Below are 13,293 nucleotides of genomic sequence, written 5' to 3'. Positions count from 1 at the left end.
TTATAAATTAAAAAAAATCCCTTTATTATTTTTTATTTCAAGAAGTTTAAGATATTTACAATTAAATATTTTCACAATATTGTATAGGAATATCAATAACATTTAAGTTTACAAATATAAATTTAGACTAAACAAATACTTCTATTTTTCTTTTAACCTATTTTCATGATTAATTGTACTAACAAAATTCCATGATTAATTAGATGACATTGATTCCAATTAAAAGCCCGAAAAAAAATTATGATTGTTTTGGTCACCTTCTCAATTAGTATATTATTAGCTTCATAGATTGGTTGCACTTGCAACATGCAATATTATCTTAGCAAATAAAATGGAAAATGCAACAAATAAGAGATGTTTGTTACTTGAACTGTTTGGTCTACTAGAATAACTGAATAAGGTATAGTTTCATATCTCAAAAAAAAAAGGATTTAAATTCTTAATAATCTCAATCACATGATGTTGTATGTCATCGAATGATAGCTCAAGTGGTAAAAGCTTTGAGATATATGAATTGGGTGTGGGAAGTCTTAGATGATGCAATTTATCTTTTCAATTTACCAATAAAAAATTAAAATATAATTTATATATCTTAAAATTATATAATCCAAGATGAATTTTATGAAGAAAAAAGTCATCTAATATTATAAATTATATTGTGAGAATATTTGTAGCTTTCCTCAACATACATATAATACAGTAAATAGTTTCAAATAGATTATTACAAAAATATTAATCGTAAATTTCTTAAACTTTTTTAAATAAAAATAACATTAAAATATTTTTTATATTATTTGAAAATTTAAATCTATTAGTTTGGAATGAAAAAGAATATTCCGTGAGCATCTTTTAAGATATACTTAACTTGGTAAAGTAAGTGGGGTGGAGTGTAGATTTTGATTAAGAATGGGGCTGAGTGTCATATTGGCAAACCTCAAGGGAGGGGAGTGTATTTTACTCTAAATATTAATACTGTAGTTATTTTCAAAAATATTGAACTATTTAATATTTAAATTGCTAAAAAATCAGAAAATATAAAAAGGACATCATTTACCTACTAATTATAGTATGAGAGAGAAAGCTTATGAAGATAGATATAGAATGAGGGGGTGAAACTCGTCGGAGTTGTAACTTTTTGGTTTCAAAAATAGTATATAGTACTCCCTCCGGTCATTTTTATAAGAAAAACTTGGATAAAATCACACAAACCAAGGAAACTAATATTTTTTATAAAATTAACTACTATGCTTAATTCCAATGATGTTTTTACCTTTTTACAGGAACAATCATACTAATTACCATAAATGTTGATCATACCTATTGGGTGCTTGCAATTTCCCTCCATATTTTTGTATTGGGAATAAGTCCCTTTGCATTGGTATTGATTATTTGACTTAATTTTATAAGAGTGTTTCTTATAAAAATGACCAAGAAAATTTCCAAAGTGTTTCTTATAAAAAGGACCGGAGGGAATATACGATAAGATATGACCAAGAAAATTTCCAAAGTGTTTCTTATAAAAAGAGATAATGTGATTTTGAAAAAAAAAACTCGGAGAGAGATATTCATTTGAAATAAATCAGATAGTTAAAGTAGAGAGAGAGAAATTAGATGAATTTTAAAGTTTTAAATATGGCGAATTTAGGAAAATTAATAAAAATTTGTACAAATGTTGTGAGGGTTTATTAGTCAACTTTATATATGTTATAATATATTTTTACTTTCTAAAGAAGAACTTTTTGCAAATTTAGTATTAATTCATTTTCTTAATTCTGAAAAGTTAAGTAAAAGAAATGCGTATTAAGGGTTGATGTACCTCTTGTACCCCTTTTAATACAAAGTTTTCCCTATAAAAATAAAATAAAAGAAATGCATAAATATGGGCAAAAAGAATATAAAATGAAAACATTGGTAACAGTGAAATAGAAAAATTTAAGATTTTATTAGATAAACTTAAAAATATTTATATTATAGTACATTAAAGAGTATTAAATGAAAGTGACTTATAAATATTGACAAAAGGAATATATTTTTTTATAAAAGAGAATGATATTATAAATATAAGAAAAGCCTTGGAAACAAATATATAATGAAGACATTTGTAATGGTGAAATATAAAAATTTAATAATTATATATATTAAATACAATAAACAATACTATTTTTATTGTACTACATTAAAGAGCATATTAAAGATCATTTAAGAGCATTGAATGCTTTTCAGCTATATATATATCTGTAAGTGTAGAGCTTCATACGAAATTACCAACCCGCAAGTCAGAATTCAAGATAGCATTATAGTTCTAAGAAATCAAAGATGAAGGCCATAACTTTTGTTCTAATCGTTCTGCTTGTTCTTTCCTCCGGTACCGATCATATAGTTTTCACTTTCAACTTATTCTAAATAAATGTGTAATTAGTCTTATAATGTTCATATATAGTCCATTTTTCTTTTGAATGTCTTCCTATTAGTTCGAGATTCATGATTCGACGCTGATTTAATTTTTTGTGTGTGGTGAAGAAAATGGAGCGCTGACAAAAGTAACAGAGGCAAGAGTATGGAATCAAGATCCTCCAGAGTTGAAGCCCAAATTACATGACCTTGAAGTTCAATCCAATGGTGAAAGAATTATCCATTTTATTTATACGTGTTGCATGTCTAAACCACTTAAGATTTATTTTGGATAAAATCACCGAAGCTTAAGTGGATCATTAATATTTTGACATATGTTTTAGAAAATTCTGACTCACGACATATGTCAAAATATTATTGAACCACTAAAAATAAAAGTGATCTTATTCAATATTTATCTTAGGTACGTAATTCAAATAACTATTTCTTTAATTATAAAGCACGTAGTAATATTTAACGGTTAAGATCTTATACAGTTAAAAATTAATCTGCAGGGGGTCCTAGTCCAAGATTTTGTACCCGAAGATTGGATGTGGTGTGTACAAGCAGATTTGGCAAGTGTGACCAAGAATGTCGCAAGCAATACGGAATGCTTGCTAAAGGGATGTGCTCTAAACAAATATGCTCTTGCACTTTTCCATGTTAAGTGTTTGGCTTTTGTCTACAACATTGCCATTGGGAATTACTAATAAAATAACAAGCAATGCTGGATTTTGAGATAATAAAATTAGTTTCCTCTTATTACATGCCATTTTCCTTTTCTTTCCTTCTTTTTATTTATTTATTTTGAGCATTCTTTCTTTCACATATTTTTGGATTTTCAATCTCAACTTTAAAAACAAATAATACTATGCACTACATAAAATTGTTGTCAAACAAACAACTTTTTCAGAATTTAAACTTGTGTCTTCTTTACGATGAGATTTTAAGTTCTAAAGTAGTTCGGAACTTTAACTTCCAAATTAAGTAGTAAAAAACATGAGGTGTTAATTCTAGTAACAATGACTTCGGAACTTTAACTTTCAAAATACTTAGGAAAAGGGCAATTATGTATTTGCCCACTTTAAAGTGGGGTGGCAAATTCAACCCCATAATGAGTGCTACTAAGTACATAGGGGTTATCATTGGTTGTCTCTAAATGATTCTCTTGTGATGTTAGAGACCTAGTCTTTGGATTGGAAGCTAAAACTCCCGAAGATTTTTTTTTTTTTATCAACAAAAGATGTATATAATAGAATAGGAGTACTAGGTGTACCTCCAAACCAAATATAATAAGTACAAAAAGATAAACAACTAGACTGTGAAAAGCACAAAATGTAGGAACTGAAAGTTTTGCAAGCACATGCCTACTCTCACATATCCTTACAAAAAAGAAGCCTACACAGGATAGTCAAAATTGAGTTTTTTGTTTGGGAAATTTGGGATGATTCCTTGGCTATAGGGGTTGTATAATGTATTGGCTGGTCGCAATGTTCTTCCTTCCAGTGTTTGCAAGATTTGAGGTGAGCAGGTTGAAAGGGTGCTTAGAGATTGTAGTGTTTCCAGAAGATCATCATTGTTGGTTCCCATAGTTAGAGTAGATCATTTGTTGGTACTCTGGGTCTGGGTCATGCTGGGTGTGGTGGTTTAGTCTGAGTTATTGGGTGTTTCTGGTCACTTGCATGGGTCATACAAATATCCTGAAGCAAAAACTGTTTTCTATTTGGGCTGGGCTGTCCTTTGTTTGTGTTCGGATGTGGGTTACTAGGTGAATATTATAACATGTATGTTAAAAATCAAATATACAAAAATTAGTGCGCATATTTGATATTGTTTCTTACTAAAACCGAAGAAATTAATGTGTATGCATCGTCAGTGTAACATTGTTTATACAATCACCAAATAGAATTCCGACAAATCAAAAAATATATTATGGTTTTAATTAAAACTTGAACTAAATTAATTATTCCACTTATGAAACATGCTATAATGTGTTATAATGTGTTATGGATCAATTTTTTTTGGTACATCGGAAAGATAAATTGCACCCGCCAAGAATCAATCCTTGTTGAAATCCACATAATCTGCTAAATTAAAATTTCAACTAATTTGAACTAAATTAAATAACCCAACACAACATGCTTTTTTGGGATCAAATAAATTGAAATCTCATCTCAATTACATATAGTAAAATCTTAAAATAAAAGAGTCCATCAAATTGCGATGGTGTAGTTCAGTACAACTAAAACAAAGGTCAAATGGCCAAATAACTTAACCACATAATCTGCTAATAGTTAAAGCATTCACTTTTTTCAATTTAGACATTCTTAAAATGAGAAAAACCTTTGGTTCTGTTATCATTTTAGCCCATGTAGAAATTTCTGCGGCAGTGACATCACTCTTAGTCATGGAAAGACCAAGGCAACCATGAGAACAATCAGAGGTATCCTCCTTCCAAAAAAAAAAGTGTACACCTACACGCCATAGTATAGAATAAACTAAGAAACAAACAATTCAATACAAAGATTGATCGCTACAAAGAAGGTTTAACCTTTACTTACTAAAAAAGACTGTGTTTTGCTCACACAATCAGCACAACTAAGATTAGGAAAATCTAATCTAAAGTAAAATGTCCTGGCTCCCACTAAAAGTGCTAAGTGCTAAATGCTAACGAAAGCAACACAAATACACCACAAGTTACAGTTATCTAACTTGCAAAAGCACAAACACACGGGGAGGGTGGCAGGACATCCCTCCATCATTTATCATTTTCATGATTTATATTCCACTGTGATCTATAATTTAACCCTATTTCATTAGACAAGCATTTTACTTGAAATAGTTCAACATAACTCAACATCTTTAAGCACAAGGTTTTTATGCTCACTTCAATTATCGTAATCCGAGTACCCACAAGCCACTTTGCCACTACAAAAATTCAATTAATTAGTATTTATGAACTTAAAATGCAGAAATTTATTTTAAAAATAGATATTCAGCTTGGCCTTGGAGTGACCCAGTATAGATGCCATGTTCTAGTTTCTAACGTCAATCATTCAAGTTTCATTCACTACTGTCAAAAATAAAATTAATAGAACATATATTCTATACACAACCTAATGAAAAACACCATTCCCACAAATTGAAAGCAATTTCACACACAAAACAATTGAACAACTTTATCCTATCAAAAGTTTCCCAAAAAGTAAATTGTACTGCAAATTCATCCATTAACTTTTCACTGACCAGGTAAGCAACAAAAAGAAAATCAACACGATAAAACCCAAAAAAGTTTACAAACCTACATGAGACCAACCAAAAGATAAGAAAAAGCAACCTTAATTTGCCCTTACGGTGGACCTTGATCACATGGGGTAAAACCCTTGGATGAATAGTATCATTGGAGATAACCTTTGCAGTAGTTATAGATACATCGTGATTGTGCAATACCTACTGCCCAAATGAACCTCTGAGGATCACAAGCAAGACGCTTTCTTTTAAGGGGTGCACCACTAGGCTGACAAGATTAACACAATTTGTTAGTAACACAAAATAAGGTATTTTCATAATGGAAAGCTAACAAATTCAACAAGAACACTTTGATTTTTACCCAGTTTTTCTCCCAGAATTCTAAGGCTCGTTGTTGGTGACTTCTCAAAGTAGAAGCAAAATTAGGATCCTGCAGCTCCAAAAGTTCCTCCTGGATATACAAATCAACACCATATGTCACAAAGTTTTTTTTTTTTTGAAAAGGCAATCACAATAGATATAATAGAAGATTCTTGGCAACAACGCTCTCCCAAGTAAGCATAACACGAGTTAAAACAGCAAAACAAATAGAGTCAAAGAAGTAGCCACGAGACTCACAACAAGCAACACATACACAAGATGACAACAAAAAGAAAGCTAAAGAAAGCTAAAAGAGTAACAAAAACAGAAGACAACAATCATCAGACAACAAAGATGTGATCCAAGCCAGGCACAAATCTTCAAGTAGGCAACACGCATCAGCCCCTCAAAGCCAGCAACATTTATCCACTTCCACAGACATCAAAGTCATCAAAGTGCAAGACAAATTCTGCATAATTAAACCAGAACACAACCAAGGTTCTTGCATCTCATGACATATACCATATCTCTCAGTTAACCATAGATTAAGAATTCTTGAAGAGGTCAGCAGCAAGGAATTTTCAAAAGTGAAATAAGCAAAGAGTTATTAGTCAGATTTACTAACCACCTCAGACTACAGAATTATAGCGCCACACGCACCAAACCTTCAAAGATAATAGCCAGTACCAACCCTTGGTGTTCATACTCAAAGAAGGACTAAAATCACAGCCTTGTGATTGCTGTAGAAGCACCTGAATCAGCAGAAAAAGACCAGATGTCACAAAGTTTATTCCAAAAAATTACAGTAATTGCAAAAAGGATTGCATAATGCCCTTCCTTAATATTACAAAGGATTCCAAGCCAACTTAAGAGAGCTCATATGAATTTTGCGGCTCAACTGGAAATTATTACGCACCTCTGTAGCTATAAATAAGCTAGTGCTCTCATCTGCGCTCAGTAAGAAGTCACCATATAACTGCCAAAAGTTTTCCTGGCAGTCAAATGCATATAAGAGGAGGCATGCTAACCTTAAGTCCAAATTTGTCTGCCACAAAGATTAACACAATTACATTAGGCAGATGACTATAAAAAGGTTGTTTACTTTTTTAGTACATACTATTGTTACAAAAAGGGGTGACAATTTGATAACTTGTGTACTTATCATGAAAAAAAAAAAAATAAGCATATCAATTATATCTTATTATGAACTAATGGCTTTAGAGGAGAATTCCAATTACCTCTGGATTTGCCGGGTTGATAATATCAAATATTGGATGACCAATGGGAATTATATCAGGGAAAAACATCCACGGTAGCTTCTTGCTTATGGTTAGCATCAATTCAAGAGGAATTTCCATTATAACCTGTCCAAGTACATCATTAGGATAAAAAACCATCAACAGAAGGGCGTGCTGTTGTGCAAAAGAAGGGTTTCACCTTCCAAGTTCCAACACAACTCATATCTGATGACAAGTAACAAAATTGCAGCAAAAAGGCCTTCCTTTACACTATACATCTAACACTAATTCTAGCCGTTTTAATTGAAAACAAAATATCATGTTCTTCGTGGGAAAAAAAGTTGTGCTTGGAGTGAGGTAAGAAAAAGAACCTCAATGATTGGAGTATCAAGAACCCTCTCAGGGACATACTTCTCCAACATACCCTTGGTTATCTAAAATGAAAGACGAAAGCAGATTAACAGATAATAGTAAATCAAATTTTGAAATTCACAGCTAGCAAAGAAATAGCACCAACAATTGGAAATATTCACAATTTATTAGGGAACACTTGGTATGTCTCTCTTTGATGTCTTTTATTTATTATTATAGATTCTTTTTTTTTTGGTTATTCATTTTGTTTTTATTACACATTTTCATTTGTATTTTTGTGCATCGAGGACTATGCACATGTTAAGAGTGGGGTGGGTTCATTGTATTCCTCATTATATCTCCAACACTTAAGCACTTTAACTACATATGTAATCTCTTGAATACTATCATTCTTAAGTTGATGAAATTGAATTGATTCCTGAAAATCTTATGCTTTTGTGTGCATGTTGTTAACAATAGTGATACAAAGAAAGAAAGGAGAGGGGGAAAGAGAGAACGTGAAACGACTAGGGTTACATTGTGAATATTCAGGTTACAATAGATAGCAACATAACAACTATAATTATGGAGAAGTCATATTGTGTCACGTAGGGGAATCCAGTGAAGCAATGACACGTGGTGGGAAGGGACCGAGAATCATTCTAGAAGTAGAACGCTTATGTGATTCCATAGCAGAAAAGTTTTGAGAAGTATTTTGAATTATAATCCATATATAGATACTCATTGAGTAAGTGTACAAATACATAAAATATTTTTCATTCAAATATAAGAACGATTATGAATATTTTTAATTGTGCATATGAAAGCGAAGGTCTATGAACCGGCATCGCTAAAGATATTTAATTATAAGCTCATAAGGTCAACGCCAATTTACCAATTATGCAACGAAATTCATGAACAATTAATCAGTTCATACGCCAATTATTTCTTCACATACCTCAGCGTATTATACTTTCATATCTATAAAAAAAAGTAAGACCACGTTCAAAGCCACTACACCACAAACACAAATATAATCCTCATGTGCTAAGTCAAGGATGTTTCCTTTGAAATGAACAAGAAGGAAATGTTCCAATGATACAAAAGGGCGGATTCTACCATACCCCCAATGTATGGTACACAACTGACGAGTTATGACGTGTACCAATGGGGGATCGACACCTGGTACCGTATTTAAATATTTGTTTCAATTTTTAACATTTTCCAAAAATATAAGAAAAAGACATATTTATTATTCATTATTATTATATCCAAGTTGAGTTAAGGTTAGTGAACCCATGTGGGTCCCCCTGTGGTTAACACATTTCGAGGCTTTGAATTTCTGAGAGGGAAATTGAAGTGGGTTGTCACCTTTGGAGGGAGCAGAACAAAGAGTGCACGGCGGTGAAGGCGATTATGGCAGTGAAGGCGACAACGGCGGCGAAGGCTCCACTGTAAGCAGCGAAGGCTTGTTGGTTAGCTCCTGAAGCTATTTGAAGTGTTTGTTTGTGAGTTTCTTTCGGAATTCGACATTTAGGGTTCTAAGCTCTTGTTTTGTGTTACTGTAAGTCCTTCTCCTCTTTATTTAGTTTTTGTGTGTGTTTCTTTCGATTTATGGGTTTTTCAAGTTTAGGCCTTTCTCAAATGGTGAATTTAGGTTGTGTTTGTTGTGTTGATTTAGTATAGCTTCGATTTTTTGGATCTGAAAATGTACCATTCTGAAGTTGGTTAGGTAATGGAAAGTAATGTACAATCCGGTGAAAATGGAGAGGAAGAAGCCCATGTCAGTTTAGGTAACAATGGGCATGAATTATCTGAGGAAAATGGTGGTTCTACTGGAGTGGAGGATGAGGACGATGATGGTGCTGTGTATGAGAAGAGCATATTAGATTTGACAGAAGATGATATAATGGGTATGGAATTTGATTCTGAAGAGGATGCGATTAAGTTCTACGAAAGATATGGTCAGTGTTATGGTTTTGGTGTAAGGAAAGACAATGTCTATCGTTCTGCTAAGGGTTACATTGTTACTCGTCAACTGGTATGCAGCAAAGAGGGGGTGAGGCATAGAAAATACGTGCAGCGGAGGGACCGGGTTAGAGTTTCAAAGGGAATTACCAGGGTGTCATGTCCAGCTCGCTTCCGTGTTCGCTTTGAAAGCAACTCAGGTAAGTGGAAAGTTGCTTACTTTGTCAAGAATCACAACCATGTTCTGGCACCTGTGGATAAAGTCCACTTGATTTCTTCCTTTCGGCACCTCAATGATTCTGACAAGGCTCAGATTAATAGCCTTAAGCTACATGGGGTGAGGACTTGCAACATAATGGGCTTGATGCTGGGGCAGAAAGGTAGTCATGAGGCATTGGGTTTTACGAAGAAGGATCTGTTCAATCACATTGATAAGGAGAAGCGGATAAGGGTAGGAAACGGAGATGCAGTTGCTGCTTTGTCATATTTTCAGGCTAAGGCTGAGGGTGATCCAATGTTTTTCTCCAAGTATACTAAAACTGAAGATGAAAATCTCAAAGACTTATTTTGGAGTGATGGAGTGAGCAGAGTGGATTACCATGCTTTTGGCGATGTAATTGCCTTTGACAGCACCTATAAGAGGAACAAGTATAATAAGCCTCTTGTGATTTTCTGTGGCTACAATCATCATGGGCAGACAACAGTTTTTGCTTGTGCTTTGGTTACGGATGAGTCGATCGAGACTTATAAGTGGGTTTTGGAGACATTTGCTGAGTGTATGTTTCAGAAGCACCCGAAAGGTGTTGTTACAGATGGTGATTTAGCAATGAAAGAAGCAATAAGTTGTGTCTTTCCTAATGCCCGTCACAGGTTGTGTGGTTGGCATATTCAACAAAAAGCGCTACAGAAACTTAAGAATTCAGACTTTTTGGATGATTTTAAAGTTCTGATTTATGGCAACTTCAATCCGGATAGATTTGACCAAGTTTGGGCTAAGGTTATGGAGAAGTATGGATTTGGTGATGATGAGTGGTTGACAATAATGTATGGGATGAAAGAAATGTGGGCAACTGCATTTATGAGGGACAAATTCTTTGCAGGCATAAGAACCACGTCAATGTGTGAAGGGATCAATTCATTCATCAAGAGCTATGTTCAATGTAAAAACAGTTTGATTGATTTCATTCATAATTTTGAGAGGGCTGTGAAGGAGTACCGACACAATGAGTTAGTTGCTGATTTTAACACAATGTATACAGAACCTTTGCCCACTACTTCCCTTGGTTATATTGAGCGAGGTTTCTCCCATAAATTGACAAGGAGCATGTTCAATGAAGTTAAAACTCAGATTCAATATGTGGGTGGCTTAAATATTATCCAAAGGACTGAGGTCAATGATGTGGTGATGGTGAAGATGAACAAGGCTTTGTATGAAAGGCGTGAGTATGTGGTGTTATATGACAAGAATTCTTCAAAGTTTGTGTGTGATTGTGGTCACTTTGAGTATTATGGAATTCCTTGTTCTCACATGATATGTGCAATGAGAAATGAGAGACTGGCTGAAGTTCCTGATAGTCTTATTTGTAAACGGTGGTCAAGGACGGCTAAGGTGGACTACATGAATCAGATTAATGACACTGTTACTGGCAATGATTCAAAGAAATTGGCGATGTTAAGGAGGGGTGTGCTTTCTGCTGCTTGCAACATACTAAGTGAAATAGCTTGTGAGAATGTGAATGATTTCTCTCAAGTCTTGCAGGACATATATAAGTTGGCTGACAGTGTTCAAAGGCGTAGGGTGGGAAACAAAACCATCCGCACTGGACCATTCTTGATTGGTGATCCCGCTGTGGTGATCACAAAGGGGCGCAAGAAGAAAGGTGGGAAAAAGACAAGGTTATGCTCAAGATGCAGAATGCCTGGTCATACAATTCGCACATGCCCGGAAATGCGTGTAGGTCAAGGAGTTGGTTCCCACGACACTGCTATGAGTGATTCATCTGTGGAGCTTGATGATGTTAGTATACATTTGGAGTTCTTAAACTATAATATTTTATTCTACTTGTTTCAGTTTAGTAGTGATTTAAAATTAATTTGTGTGTGTAGGTTGATGAGGTATTGCCATATAATGTAACTATGCATGGAGTCTCCTCACTTGAAGTTGCTGGAAAAGGCAAAGGCAAGGTATTATCCTTGTGGGCCATCTTTGTGTCATTCATTTTTGATCAGTACATGTCCATGAGCATTTTAGATTTAACTTTGTTTTACAGGATCAGGGTGTTAACGAAGCTTGTTCTCAAGATTTGAATTATCCTTTTATGACTCCTTTGACCCAGGAGTATTTTCATCCTGGAATGAACATCATGGATGGGTTCACTTTGCCATCATACCCTGGGATTCGCATATGTGAACCTGGATCTTCTACACAAGTCCCAACTGTAAGTGTGAATGTGTTCTTGAAAGGGATTAAATTTTGTCTGCCAAGATTATGTTTTCAGATTTTGTAACCAATGTTGGCAAAATCTATAGCAAAATCGCAAAATCCTAAGATTTTACGATTTTGCAGCACTGTTCCGATTCAAATTGCATGCAAAATCTTTTTTTGGTGGAATCCCGTAGAATCTTAGATTTTAATCGTAAAATCGTAAAATCCTATTGAATCTTACGATTCTAGTATTTTTTTAATTTTTGAAGCTGATTCCTAAAATTGGGGAAACTAGAGAGTTTTTTTACTTTGTGGAAAAAACAACCCACCACCCAGCATTTAGGGGATTTCAAAATTGAAGCTCTAATTGATTGTAGTTGCCAAATTTGAATGGTTAATTGACAAGAATTAATAACTGATTGTATATTTTGAAAAATCAACTCATGTGACCGTTTTCATGCCTCTAATTGCCTATTTAATTCACTCATAGTAGAGTGAATTGAATCACGCATTCATGCTCTGTTTTCTGTAGTCTCTATCTAGGTCTCTTCTTCTTATGTTTTCTCTTCATTCTTCAACATCTTTGTTTTCCTTCATTCTTAGTACTCTTATGATTTTGGATTGAGATTATGACTTATATGGATGTTAATCTAATGAATTTTTATTCCAATTTTTGTTAAATGATGTGACTTACAAGATATCAATGCTATTTTTTTGTTTTTCTATTCATGGTAGAATCTTACGATTCAATTTACGATTATACGATTATCCGATTTTGAACCCCCTCTCCGATTCTACGTAGAATCTAGTTTTTCACAACATTGTTTGTAACTAAACTATTGTTGTGACACAGTTTGTGGGTTGCTTAAATGAAGTTGAGCGGAAGGCCAAGGCTGCACCCATTTATGTTAGCGATAGCAGTGGAGAAAATTGATGTTGTTGGGGATGATGATGCGGAGGAGTAGATGGTGAAGACACTTTGATTGACTGTAGTTTAGGTTGTGGTAGTTTTTGGATTGATTAATGGAAATGTTGATACCTAATAGCATACACTTTAATTAATTTGCACTGTGTTCTGTTGGTGCCAGCCACATGTGTTGTTATTCAATGCATTTAACTTAGGTGCCTTTAACTTAACTTATACTTATTAACTACGCTATTAACTGGAATAAAAATTTATTTGAAAAAAAAATACACACAATGACTCAATGGGATTCGAACCCGGGTCATGGGACTTAAAAGACATTGCATTTACCACCAGGGCCAGCCACATTTGTTGCTATTCAATGCATTTAAATTATACTTATTAAC

General features: G+C 33.8%; 2 protein-coding genes across 3 annotated transcripts; one reads left to right on the top strand and one right to left on the bottom strand.

Annotated features, from left to right (window-relative positions):
• Window positions 1-5,543: 5,543 nt before the first annotated feature.
• On the bottom strand, window positions 5,544-7,742 carry LOC130748397 (protein PLASTID TRANSCRIPTIONALLY ACTIVE 14-like). 2 transcript variants are annotated; one of them, XM_057601621.1, is made up of 6 exons: window positions 7,610-7,742; window positions 7,239-7,364; window positions 6,917-7,045; window positions 6,626-6,752; window positions 6,002-6,091; window positions 5,544-5,908 (listed from the first exon to the last, which is right to left on the bottom strand). In XM_057601621.1, exons 1-4 carry the CDS (start codon window positions 7,658-7,660, stop codon window positions 6,630-6,632), a joined length of 429 nt encoding a protein of 142 aa, XP_057457604.1. In that variant the 5' UTR covers window positions 7,661-7,742; the 3' UTR covers window positions 5,544-5,908; window positions 6,002-6,091; window positions 6,626-6,629. The 2 variants fall into 2 exon arrangements, with proteins under 2 accessions (XP_057457604.1, XP_057457605.1); XM_057601622.1 differs by having other exon boundaries at window positions 6,629-6,752.
• A 999-nt stretch (window positions 7,743-8,741) lies between these two features.
• LOC130742728 (protein FAR1-RELATED SEQUENCE 5-like) lies at window positions 8,742-11,691 on the top strand. The gene is made up of 2 exons (XM_057594828.1): window positions 8,742-9,153; window positions 9,314-11,691. The coding sequence occupies exon 2, from the start codon at window positions 9,325-9,327 to the stop codon at window positions 11,689-11,691; it is 2,367 nt and encodes a 788-aa protein (XP_057450811.1). The 5' UTR covers window positions 8,742-9,153; window positions 9,314-9,324.
• Window positions 11,692-13,293: the final 1,602 nt, after the last annotated feature.

This window comes from Lotus japonicus, chromosome 3, assembly GCF_012489685.1.
Source record: "Lotus japonicus ecotype B-129 chromosome 3, LjGifu_v1.2".
NCBI lineage: Eukaryota > Viridiplantae > Streptophyta > Magnoliopsida > Fabales > Fabaceae > Lotus > Lotus japonicus.
This window is presented reverse-complemented; position numbering and strand designations above follow the sequence as displayed.

What these genes read in the sequence shown, in the direction of transcription:
- LOC130748397 (XM_057601621.1), bottom strand. Translation starts at nt 7,660, where the DNA reads ATGTTGGAGAAGTATGTCCCTGAGAGGGTTCTTGATACTCCAATCATT. An exon ending in TCAACCCGGCAAATCCAGAG is followed by an intron (nt 7,046 to 7,238) that starts GTAATTGGAATT and finishes TCTTTGTGGCAG; the next exon opens with ACAAATTTGGACTTAAGGTT. An exon ending in GCTTATTTATAGCTACAGAG is followed by an intron (nt 6,753 to 6,916) that starts GTGCGTAATAAT and finishes CTGCTGATTCAG; the next exon opens with GTGCTTCTACAGCAATCACA.
- LOC130742728 (XM_057594828.1), top strand. Translation starts at nt 9,325, where the DNA reads ATGGAAAGTAATGTACAATCCGGTGAAAATGGAGAGGAAGAAGCCCAT.